The 12,922-nt window shown below is 43.7% G+C and overlaps 1 protein-coding gene across 3 annotated transcripts in view; it reads right to left on the reverse strand.

Annotated features, from left to right (window-relative positions):
- GALNT7 (polypeptide N-acetylgalactosaminyltransferase 7) overlaps positions 1-12,922 on the reverse strand; it is a 134,011-nt gene that overhangs the window by 15,457 nt on the left and 105,632 nt on the right. Inside the window, exons 4-8 of one of the 3 annotated variants that reach the window (XM_059697635.1) lie at positions 6,756-6,886; positions 6,440-6,519; positions 3,797-3,979; positions 3,471-3,653; positions 579-696 (exon numbers count right to left, since the gene is read on the reverse strand). In XM_059697635.1, coding sequence (XP_059553618.1) covers positions 579-696; positions 3,471-3,653; positions 3,797-3,979; positions 6,440-6,519; positions 6,756-6,886 — 695 coding nt within the window. The remainder of the gene's footprint in view (positions 1-578; positions 697-3,470; positions 3,654-3,796; positions 3,980-6,439; positions 6,520-6,755; positions 6,887-12,922) is intronic. The other 2 variants (XM_059697637.1, XM_059697636.1) reach the window with 2 other exon arrangements.

Consider the following 12,922-nt stretch of genomic DNA (forward strand, 5'->3'; position numbering starts at 1 on the left):
CTAAGCCCTGGACATTTAAGACATGAGGTAACGCATATCTGCTTAACTCAAACTGTGATATAGTTCTTTTTCTTTCTTTTGGGAAATGAGGTGGTGTTGGAGCATGGAAGGCATTAGTGCTCAAGGCCTGGCTCAGTGACGGGGGTGCTGCAGGAAGGCAGCTGCACTGTCAGTCTGAGGATGCACAGTCGTCGTTGGGATCTGCTTCTGTCCTGAGTCATGTCCTATAGTAATAAAGGGTCACTGTGTCAGTGGATGGTCAGATGTGACCCCAACACATGCAGACCCCCCAAAAGGCTTCTCTAACAAAAGGCTCCAAAGTCCAGAAAGCCTTGGGTGTGGGGGAGGAGGAGGTATTTTTATTTCTGAAGCCTCCTGGCCTCAGTTTTCAGACGAGCCATGTAAATATGCAGTACGTTTGGAGCTTGTATTTTGCCTACTTTCCTCCAAAGGCATACATTTTGCTAGCCGTTCCTTATAACTTAAAGAAATGCATTGAACAGAACCCAGCCTTTACCCGAAAGTCACAAAAGTCAGTCACGACCGAGAAAACGCCATTTGTTTAAATGCATGGTTACCTTGTATGAGATTTCAAAGTTTTCACCGCCCCAAATCTGGAGACCTGGATCGTACAGACCCAGTTCAAAGAAGAACTCTCGTTCAATGGCAAATAATCCACCAGCCATGGCTGGGGACCTGAGAAAAAGAAACACTTGAATAACTATTAAGGATAAGCCCCTTCACCAATAGACAACGCGTCATTTTAGAATACAATCTAGATAATGCATAGAAGAGATACAACTGATGGCCAAACATTAAGAAATTATAAAACCTTGCAAAAATGATCTGTTCATAACTCCTCAGTGAATTTACTGAAATTTCTAATTGAAATAGAATCATATAGTTCATTACAAATTAGAGCATTGCATCTTTTCACCATTAGATGGAGCCTTGGCTCCTGTGTTAATTTAAAAATTAAGCCTTTAGATTTAGTAGAAGTAGCATTTTCTCTTTCACGCCTAAAAATACTGAGCCATACAGCCCTGGTCGGCTAACTGCTCCTGCAATGATTCATGAGTCATTATGGGATGAGCAAAAGCATACACCATGGAAGTAGTCTGTCATTTTTTAATTTTATAGCTCAGGGGCTTGCCAAATAAGGGTGTAATTCATCTTAGAACAGTCACAGTTCATTCAGAGTTTGCAAATACAGCGCAGAAGTGACACAGAAGAATTAGACATAGCCACTTTGCCAGGGGGAGGCCTGCAGAAGGGCAATCGGTGCGGCCTCTTTAATTTGGTATTTTTTAGGGACAAGATAAAAACAATTGGGTAGCTTTATAGGGACAAGCCACTCACATCTTTAGATGAGATATGGGACTAATTTATATCCTGTTGCCTGCATCCCCCACCCCAAATAATTATTTTTTCCCCCGAATAATTAATTATTAATGCATCATGATTCTTGAGATGCCTCTATTAAAGTACCTTTTTAAAAAATCACCACACCTAATATTCAATCTACCACTAATTCCTATTAATTCTACCTTGAAAATGTATCCAACTTCACTGTTCCCTTCCTGGACCAAGCTACCACTGCTTGGACTGTTGCAGTAACTTTGTAACTTGTGTCCTTTAGTGTCCTTTATTCTCTTCTGCCCCCGCCCAAGTCTAACCACACCGCAGGCAGAAGGGACTCAACATGGGTCCCACATGCCAGCTCTCTCCACTCTGAGGCTCTGCTGGCTCCCTCGTCCTGAGTTCTCCTTCCCTGCTCCGCTCATGCCTTCAACTTCCCAAACTCTCTTCTGACTCAGGGCTTTCACCTGTGCTGCTCACTCTCCTGAAATGTTTCCCCTCCTCCTCCATAAGGTTAATCCCTCATCCCTCAGGTCTCAGCTCCGGTGACACTTTGTCAAGAGGCCGTTCCGGATCCTCCAGGCTGGATGAGGTTATCCTTTCCATCAACTCTGTTCCAGAGTTATATATGTAGTTTTCTGTTTAACTTCTGTCTCACCCGATATATAAGTGAAACAAGGGAACCTATCTTTTAAAAATTTATTCCCAGAAAATAGTGCCTGGCACATAGTAAGTACTCATTAAATATTTGTCGAGTGGATAAATAATGAATCAAGTAATTTTTTCAATGTTAAAGAAAAATCACATTGGATTAACATTATTCTGTCATACCCTTTCTTCTTAGAGTATGCTGCTTAACTCACTAAATATTAGCACTATTACATTTTTGGTTATATTTTCATGTCACATTTATTTAACTGTAATTTAAAATTATTATAACTCTGCCTTTTTGATCTTTAAATATATTCTCATTTATCTCATCATATATTTGAAAATGCATCTTAACATAAAAACCAGTGAGTTCTTTCAAGGGGAAACCTCCCTTAAATTTTTCTAACCTACTTAAAGAAATTTTTTTTTACTAGTCTATGGAATTGTCAGAAATAAAAACATAATCATTACCCCTTATTTTTTTTTCTCCAAGGATTATATTAGTCAGGTAAGCAGGTAAACAGTAAGTTTCTGAATTATTCTAAAAAAGAACTTCAAAGGAAAATTGGGAAAATGTCAAATCAAGCTTAAAGTTCTATAATTTCCTTATGTTTGCCATTTCAGTATCTTGATATTGTGACATGCTTAAATCCCACCAGCATTTGCATGACAGTGGAAACATCTTTCCAAAACAGAGTTCTAACATTATCAGTAGTATAACAGGGAGAGAGAGATCAAAAGCAGAACCGTAAGATCAGAAAAATAAAATTAGGCACATTTAGAAGCCTACACTAACATTTGACTAAACATTTCATTTGGAGTCACTCTTTAGAAAGACAGTCAAATGTTGCAGTTAAAAGACCCTAAAAGCACAGAACAGCGTACATTGTTCTATTAGAAGAGTCACAGGAAGGACAAAGGCTGATTCTGGAATAGAGTTTCCTTTTTATCAAGTGCTCTTCTGAGAAGGCAACAATAAAGGAGTGTATGCAACATTTGCCAAAGTCATGTATTTTGATTAATCATATTTAACTGGTACAAAATTAGCATATAAAACAAAAGGAAGAAAAAAAACCCACCCCAATCTCTTGCTATTGCTTTCATTGCTAGCATTACATCCAAGGCATCAAAGCAGATATAAAACTTGGATTACAGGTAATTTATGCATTGTAAATTTACATAATGATTGTTCTTTTTTTGCTTGAATTTGGAACTAACGCTATATAACATTCCCCTTTCACCCCGCTCCCCCAAAATAAAAAGTGGCACCCGCATTTAGGGAAAAACCAATTATAAAGAAGTGAATGTGAATTTAAACCTGTGAAATAGTGCGAGAAAGAAGTCTTCAGAATCTAAGACAGCACCTACGGTTTTAATAACAAACGTTATAGCTTGGCAAGAGGTTAATAGGTTAGCAGCAAATGGAGAGAAGAAACACATGTAAGTGATTTAGTGATTACCGATATGGTTCAGTTTTTGTCTTTCTGATTCTCTTCTCTTGAGGGGTCAGAGGCACCCGTTTCCAGAGCATACTCCAATCCCATGCTCCTCGGGCATACCCATCTTCGTCACCACCCCCTTGGGGTACAATTTCGTATGTGTTGCCATTTATGACATCTATAATCGGCACAGTGCAAATGGTTCTGTATTTTGTTGATGATAGCAGCAAAGATGAAATGGAAGGGTATGCACGGACCCACATATATATACATGAGTACATGGGGAAGGAAAAAAAGAAGGACTTAAATAAACATTCCACATAAGAAAATAAAGGAGTAATCTTTACCGATAAGGTTCAGTTTTATGTTTTCTTTTGGCCTTTTCCTTGTGGCTTAGAGGAATACGTTTCCATAGTAAACTCCAGTCCCAGGCCCCTCTGGCAAAACCATCTTCATCCCCACCTTGTTGTGGTTCAATGGAATAATCATTCCCATCTATGTAATCTATTAGAGGCACAGTACATGTAGTTCTGAAACATTTACAGAAAATGAAAAAGCATTTAAGAACCCAAAACTGACTAGTATAGCATGCCTCGCTAAATTATCTCTTTTTGTCACTGATTTGGGTTTTAGTTGTTGTGGGTTTTTTTTTGTTTTGTTTTGTTTTTTGGGGGGAGAGGGGTTCTATTTATTTTTTTGCACTAGGGGACTTAAATATCTAATGGGAAGTAGAAGTAAACCAATGGCCTTTAAAAGTCAAAGAGCCCGTTTTCATAAGGAAAGGATAAAGGAAGGAGACTTATCCCTCAGCTCACAGACAAATGTCAGGGACAAAGAGCCATGTCTTTTAGCTTAAATAGTGTTGTCTCATTTTCACCTACAGGCAACTTTTTCTTCGTAATTTTGTATTGCTTACAAGATTTTCCTGCCTGTTACTTTTCCTCCATAATCCTCCATTATAAAATAAGTGTGTGTGTGTGTGTGTGTGCACGTGTCTATATAAAAGGATAATGTGTGTGTGTGCATGTGTCTGTATAAAAGGATAATACTGCTACTTTTTTTTAGCAGTTCTCCCAACTCTTTGTTGCTTTCTATTTCTTTGGAAGCAGTTATGAAAACCTGTTTCTGTACTTTTTCTCGATCGTTTTTTCCTACTTCTTTTTATTGCAACAAACAGTTTTCATTGCAAAGAGAAAAAAAAAAGAGTACTCTATTGTATTCCTACCCTTTAAAAAAATGAGAAAAAAAGATCACTCAAAACCTAAAGAATTTAAGTGTGGCCTGAGAATTTGGAGTAAAAAAAATCCCTTGCATTTGACTTTAGGAAAATGCTAGTACTATATGACTAGATGCAGAGTCAACTCTACAAAGATAATCTGTTCCCCTGCTTGTTTCATTGCTCATTTTATTAGAGAGGATTTAAAATGCACTTCCTAAAATGGAGATTACAGTGCCTTTTCAATGTTCAGAAACAAAGGAGAAGAGAAAAACGTTAGGGGCTTAAAATTTTGATATGGTGTAAGTGGACTTGAGAAGGCTGTGTTATTCCCTCTGGAATCACTCCTATGAGACGGTGGAGGGTCTCTGTGGGATCTGTGGCACTGCCACAAAATCCTGTGGAAAACCATTTCCTTACTGCCCTAGAGGACTGCTAGTTTCCACCTGGAGAGGTGAAGGTTGGTTCTCTTTCCTCACTTCTCCTGAGTCTCAGATTTCTTAATAAATGGTGCCGTGTAAGATGTCCCAGAGAGATCTCGGTTTGACAGTTGATTAGCTGTCTGATTTGGGACAAATTAATTAACTTCTCTAAGCCTCGGTATCCTACAATGGAGCTAATAATACCTATTCTGCAGGGGTGCTGTGAGGATTAAACCAGACAGCTGGTTTAAAAATTGAAAAATCTCTATGTATTCTATATATATATATATATATATAAGCCTAAGTGACCGTTATGACCGGTTGACTGAACAACTGGTCAACTGGTCACTATGACGCGCAAGGACCACCAGGGGGCAGATGCTCTACGCAGGAGCTGGCCCCTGGTGGTCAGTGCGCTCCCACAGCAGGAGTGCTGCTCAGCCAGAAGCCGGGCTCATGGCTGGCGAGTGCAGCTGCAGTGGAGGGATCCTCTCCCGCCTCAGCAGCAGCGCTACCGAAAGGCACAGCGGGGCCTGGCCCTGGCTCTGGATCCTCCCCAGCCACCTGCCACTTGGCACTGCCACATCCCTCGGGGGATGTTGGATTTCGAGAGGGTGCAGGCCAGACTGAGGGGCTTCACCCGTGCACAAATCCGTGCACCGGGCCTCTAGTTGTTTATAATAAGCCTTACATTACATCTTGTGATGATTCAATCCTCCAGAGGGCGTCCTTTGAAACATGCCATTCACCATAGGGCCATGTCTTATTTGCCTAGATTCCAAAATAGTCACAATTCTGGACTAAAGACAGGGAAGGCTTTTGGAACCAGGAGACGAATGCTGCCTCCTTTTGTTTCAGATATTTCTGTAAATTTGACGGGGATCAACCACATTTCCATTGAATAGCTGCCCGTTTCTAAACTTAAAGTTTCTATAGGATCCCAAAGCCTTGACACAAAACTGCTCCTTACTATCTTGAGTAATAATTAAAAAAACAATACATATAATTTCAAGGCTTGTTCCTTCAATCTTTAGAATTGTTACGGTGGTGTAGAGGGAGCAATCAATATTACTCTTAGAGAAAGCTTTTGGAGCTAGAGGCAGTCTCTCAACCACAGACGATTCTTGAATCAGACACCCTAGGCTTATCTCAAACGCCCAACTGCCTGCATCTGAATCAGCCCAAACTATCAGTCTATCTCCACCCTGGGAAACAACTGGCTGAGTGAGAGCACTCAGAACAGAACACTTCATGTGTTGACTGGAACTGAAATTTGATGAATGAGAATGTTATTTGTCCTAGGGTGAGGTTTACTTTTCAACCAGGAAAGCAAAAAAGCAAGGTGATGTTACCTGTCCTTAGAAATGGGGGCTACAAGTGGTGCATACCAGTTAACTGCCACCTCACAGTGGGCATCAAGGTATATCAAAACCTTAAAAAAAAAAGAGGCAGGGTGAAGAACACTCATATGGCACATCATATATCACACACAATTTAAAGTTAGATACCAACATAAGTTAGCATTAGAGTCATTTTTAACATATAAGTTTATCTGTTTAGGCCAGCATTTCAATTTTTTAAAAAAGTACTTAAAATGAATATGATTGTTTAGTTACCAAATCCAAAATGATGACATTGTAAATATCGATAAGAAGAAATATTTCCTACCTGCCCAAGTTTAGCCTTCTGGGCACCAATACTTCGTGCTTGAATTAAACCTTCTCTTCTCTCATTTCGAAATACCTTTACTAGGCCATTCCACAGCTTAATATAGTCATCTAGTTTTTTTTTTAAGTGTTCTGTGAATAAAAAAATTCAATCAGCATTATAAATTATATGTATGTATCTAAACCTATTAAACTATTATTTTTCTCAAGAAATAGAGACAGGCAAAGGTACTTTAAGCAGTCAATAATTTTACACAGACCAGATTAAATGTTTAATCTATAGGGAAATAAGGTGGAAGTATTATCTGAGTTAAATTTTGAGCTTAATACATGCTGGCCAGTGTGGCTCAGTTGGTTGACATCGTCCCATGTACCAGAAGGTCGCTAGTTCCCAGTCAGGGCATGTGCCGGGGTTGTAAGCTCAATCCCCAGTAGGGGGCGTGCAGGAGGCAGCTCATTGATGTGATTGATGTTTCTCCCTTTCCCTCCCTCTCTCTCTACAAATCAATAAAACATTTTAAAAAAATTAAAAAACATTTTTGAACTTAATATGCCTTCAGAGAACTGGTTAGCATGAGAAAGATCAAACATCTCTCTGAAAATAAAATAAATGATAACTATGACAATTAAAATAAAAACTTAAAAAACGTTTTAAATTTAAAAACTCAAAACTGCACATGTTAATGTCATATTTAAAAGCTTTCAGGCATGATATTTTGTTTGCTTTTGGAAGAAGCAATAGTTCAGGATTTCTGAAGATACACTGCTTATAAGTAGCATAGTATGACTTCTTTGGAATCCACAAAGGATGTAGGTAAACGTTTGTTTCTGGGCCATCTTTCTCCAAGTATAATCATATCTAAGGTTGTAGTCTTGGTGTAATGAATATAGTTCCCATCAAGTTGATAAAAAACGATTGAGAGTCCCATTTTCTCTGCATTTTAAGCACCAACAGGAGTACAGTGGGGCCTTGACTTAAGAGTGTCCCAACTAACGAGTTTTTCGAGATACGAGCCGTCTCTTGGACGATTTTTTGCTTTGAGTTGCGAGCTAAAATTCGGGTAACAAGCCAGCTTCAGATACCCCACTGCTAGTTGGCGCAGTGAACATCACAGTGAATGCTACAACATCAACCCAGCATCACGTGTCTCACTCGTTCACTTCTTGATTTGACATATGAGTAATTTGAGTTACGAGCTCCATCACGGAACGAATTAATAAACTCGTAAGTCAAGGCCCCACTGTATTTATATATGAATGTATGTATATTTACAAATAAGTATTTACACATTTATATAATATATACACATTTATATAATATACTAGAGGCCCGGTGCACAAAAATTTGTGCACTCGGGGGGGCACCCCTCAGCCCAGCCTGCCCCCTCTAACAGTCTGGGAGCCCTCACAGGATGTCCTACTGATGTCCCTGTGGGGAGCGGGCCTAAGCCGCAGTCTGGCCTCCCTCTGTGGAAGGCAACTGGCCGATCAGGTATATAGATACTTTCTGAAGGCAGCACAGACTCCTTCCTTATTTCTTTCCTCTGTGGTTGGAGAATAGGGGACTAAAAGGTGGACACAGAACTGTGGCCAGGCCTGGGGCTCTTGTAGGCAGCAGAAAGAAGAAGAGGGCTGGGGAAAGTCTAGACACGGTTTTCTTCAATTGTCCTCCCTTCCTCCAGGCCCCTTGCTCTGTTCTCCCCTTGTCGTGGTGGACGCTTGGGCCTCGGACTGACAGGAGCCCAGCGACGGTGGAGTTCAGCCCCCTCACTTCTCAGCTGAACATACAACCACCTCACATTCCAAGTGGAGCTGTTTTCAAGTGGCTAAAGTGCTAGCAATTCATGCCTCCCGGCCTTTCCCCTCTCAGGTTTCCTCCTTGGGTCAGTTGCAAACTTCACCGAGACACCGAAGCAACTCTGCCCTGGTAGTTCTGCACCGGCCCCTGCCCGGGCCCGGCTGGGCACTCTTCCTTGAGGTCTCTGGGTCCACAGTCTGAGCTCAGGGAGGTCACCCAGAGCCCGTTCCCCCGAACAGGTGGGGCAGGGGGGCTAGCTTGAAGAGCTGGAGGAAGATGGCAGAGTAAGAGTTGGTATGAACCAGCGCCTGCTTAGCCAGACTTCCTAAGCTCCCCACCGGGCCCAGGCTGGGCCCCTTCCCCACACCAGGAGGATCCCAGCTGAGGTCCCCTCCCTGCACCCAGCGCTCTCCTCCCTGTTCTACCACTGGGGGAAGGGAACAGCTCACCTTCTCTGGACCCTGCCAACCTGGCAGGCTGAGGCACAGGCCAGGCGGTGCAGCCTAGGGTGCTGGTGGCTGTGAGCCTTCTCCCCCTCCCTGAAGCGTGGGGCGGGGCTGTAGCAGCTCACAGCCGCCCCTGGGCACCATGCATAGAGGTACTGCTCTCCACTGAGCCACCGTCTGCCCAGGCCCTGTGGGTGGTTGGGGTGGCCTTGGGCTCCCACTGGCCCCACTGAAGCCAGACTCGGCTTGGCCAGCCCCCCCCCCCCCCCCCCGCCAGAGGGCTGCGCATGCCCCACAGGCCTCATCGCCGTTATGAATCCCCATGGTCTGGCCATCCCATCCCAGGAAGTGGCCATCCTGATTGCCATAGCTCACTCTCTGGTGCAGTTGGGCCTGCCCAGCAAGCATGTAGGCAGGAGCGGGGCCTCTGAGGGGAAGGAGGAGGGATGTGGGCCAGGGCAGAAGTGGGGAACTTGGTGGTGTAAACACAACCCCCCCCCCCCCACCTCGTGCTGGCCCCTCACTGTGCTGCATTCCCGAACCACTGGGTGCCCCTGCCCAGCACTGTGCTCTCAGGTCTGGGGTGGGGATAAGGGACCTGGAGCTGCGGCCTGAAGGCAGCCCTCGCTGGCTTGAAATCGTAGTGGTCGATCGGGAAGGGATGTGGGGTGCCAAATTCCACCTCTCTCTTCTCTCTCTCTCTCTCTCTCTCTCTCTCTCTCCCCCCCCCCCCCCCACCACCACCAGAGGGCCCCGTGTCCCCGGTGGGCGGGCGGGGCTCAGGCCCGGCTCACCATTGTATTGCTGCCTGCTCTGTTGCTGCTGAGGCGGTAGCGGCAGGGGCTTCCAGCAGCCAAAGCAGTAGCAGTAGCCAGTGCACCAAGTGCCCGGAGCCAGCTGGGAGGCGGCGGCGGCAGTGGCCAGAGTCCCAGCTCACCTCTGCCACCGGCCCCGCCGGGAACGCCCTGGCACAAAGTTCCCAGCTCCTGTCACCGGTGGCCAGGGACTTCTTAGGTGCCTCCTCCTCCCCACCGCCCCCACTTCATGAATCGCAAGTTTCCGCGGAGGCAGCAGCTTCAGGACGCAGAGTGGGAGATGGGGGGCAGGCTGAGTGCGGCTCGGGCTCGACAGAGGGCACCGGCGCAGAGGAGATCTCCCCGGCGGCAGGGGGAGCCGCTGCCCACTGGGGAGATCTCCTCCGCGCGGGTGCCCTCCATCAAGCCTGAGCCCGAGCCGCGCTTGGCCTGCACCTGTCTCCCGCTCTGCATCCTGCAGCTGCCGCCTCCGCGGAAACTTACAATTTATGAAGCACAGACGGCGGGGAGAGCCCGGGTGGCTCCAGCGCTCCAGGGTTGCCTCCTGCCTTCCTGGCCCTGGGCTGGCTGGCTTCTGGCGGGCGGGCAGGGCTCATGCTAAGGCAAGCGATGCCACCGATCCCCCGCCCGCCCCTGGATCACACATGGAAGTGGGCCCCCTGTCTCCGGTGGGCGGGCGAGGGCTCCAGTGAGGTGATCGGCACTACTTGCCTTCGCCCCAGCCCCCGCCCGTCCCCTGGTCGCACATGGGGGCCTGGATGGCGGCTTGTGCTGTCCTACCCTGCCTGCAGTATGCAAATTAACCGCCATCTTAGTTGGAAGTTAATTTGCATATTGCCCTGATTAGCCAATGGGAAGCATAGCGAAGGTACGGTCAATTACCATGTTTGTCTATTATTAGATTAGATAATATTTATATACAATAAATAAATAATAAATATTTGCAGTTTGATAGAGAAAATTTTGTGTTCTAAAAACAAGAAACAGCCCTGACCGGTTTGGCTCAGTGGATAGAGCCTTGGCCTGCAGACTTAAGGGTCCCACGTTTGATTCTGGTGAAGGGCATGTACCTTGGTTGTGGGCACATCTCCAGTGGGGGGCATGCAGGAGGCAGCTGATCGATGTTTCTCTCTCATCTATGTTTCTAACTCTCTCCCTCTCTCTTCCTCTCTGTAAAAAAATCAATAAAATATATTTTTAAAAAAACACCACAAAAAAACAACAAGATACATTTGCCAAGTTTCCATCTTGGCTTCCCAGTTGTAAGAGAACAGTTTGCATCACTATGAGCCCATGAAATTGGCTCCTCACAACCATGACTAGCTCCTGGATCCTTAGAGATATTTCTTGTGGACACAAAAATTATTTTTAAATTGTTTAAACTTTTAGTCCATGAATACAAAAACAGATGAAAACATAGCTGTATTTAGTGATGAGCTAGTGGTTAAATGGGCAAATCAGACTGTACTTAATACTTTACTCATTTTTAGAGACCTTATAATTATCAAGACACCCACACATGGATATTCAAAATTGAGAAGAAAAATATTTCCCTTTTGGCATCCACTTTTAATGACAATTATAAACAAAATTCTCACGCCAAACTATATTTTCCCCCCCCAGAAAAATCTAAGTAATTTTCCCTTCAACTTAAACTTTTTTTAAAAGCTTTTTTTTCCCCAGCCTGGTACAGTTTTTTTTGTTTTGTTTTTTAAGGCCCTTCTGAATTGCAGTAGGCACTTTTATTTAAATAAATCTGCAACAAATTTTTACAGCCAAAACCAAGTTGATGGCATGTTCTTCAAATTTAAATGCATAGAAAGATGGCCCCAAAGGGAAATTAGTGAGTGAAATGAATTCTGGCTTCTTTGGGATCTTACCCTATGGCAGAGTGCACTCTATTAATGTTCAAAGTATTCACCCCCTTTCCTCAGGGAGCGATTATCCTCCCCACCCACTGATGTCATGCTGGGCCATGCGATTTGCTGTGGCCAATGAGAAGGGGCTGAAAATGACTCAAGGTACTTGTGAGTGGAACTGTTAAAATCCCAATAGCACTTCACCCTGTCTCTCTGTTCCCTCTGCTTCTTAGGCAGGCAATGTCTGAGATCAGGCTGCTCTGCCAGCCCGGGCCCTGTGGTGAAGATGTGGGGCAGAGCAGGGCGGACCTGCAGGGAATGTGTTGTTAGAGCAAGAGAACAGGGCCATAACCCATTGTTGTTACAAGCCACTGAGAGTGTGGGGTGCATTTTGCCTTGACCCCACTCAGTCTCAGCTGGCTGACGCACATGTGAACAGGGGTGTGCTCAATTTAATGGCCCCAAACCTTATTTTAAGAGAATACTCTAATTTCCAGAAACCCAAGTGCTATGAGCAGCCTGCTCCTTTGTGAAGTTTTATATTAGTAAAGTATTTTATCTTTAAAATAAGAAAATTTATAACTCAAAGTTCTAGTTTCTGAATTTATTGGGGGAAAGAACAAGTCAATTTTCACTCCAGTCAGATTTACCAAAGACTATATACTTTTAGTACTGAGAAGGGGACTGACAGATTTTAAGGTTGTTTTAAAATTGGGAAAATTAATTAAAGCCCTCTGTACCTCTGTATTTCCTACTGCTATAAGCTAAGCAGACCCTGCCCTGTGATGGACTTTACAATGTATAAGAGACCAAATATCAGAGGTTCGTAATAACAGAAGCTCTGATCACAAAAAAATTCAAGTAAAATGGACCAAAAAATCTTAAGTGCAAAATTTTATGCTCCTTTTCTGGGGCCAAGCAGTTATTTTTGGTGTATCTTCACAATTTTCTTTTTTTATAATGTGCTAAGTATAGCACAGTTTTACTTGTGTTAATAACATAGGACTTCTTAAAACCAGAACAATCATAGACATGGGATTTCTGTCATTTTTATAAGGTTTACGTTTTTCAAAACCTAAAACATTGTTGGTACCAATAATATCACGGTAAAACATTTTTAAATACAGGGTGGGCAAACGTAGGTTTACAGTTGTGAGTATGTGAAACAGTTTATTCTAGTATTATTATTTATTAATGATTGTATTATTTTCCATTAGAACGACTGTAAACCTACTTTTTGCCTCACCCTG

The sequence above is a fragment of the Myotis daubentonii genome, chromosome 5 (assembly GCF_963259705.1).
Source record: "Myotis daubentonii chromosome 5, mMyoDau2.1, whole genome shotgun sequence".
In the NCBI taxonomy this organism is placed as follows: domain Eukaryota; kingdom Metazoa; phylum Chordata; class Mammalia; order Chiroptera; family Vespertilionidae; genus Myotis; species Myotis daubentonii.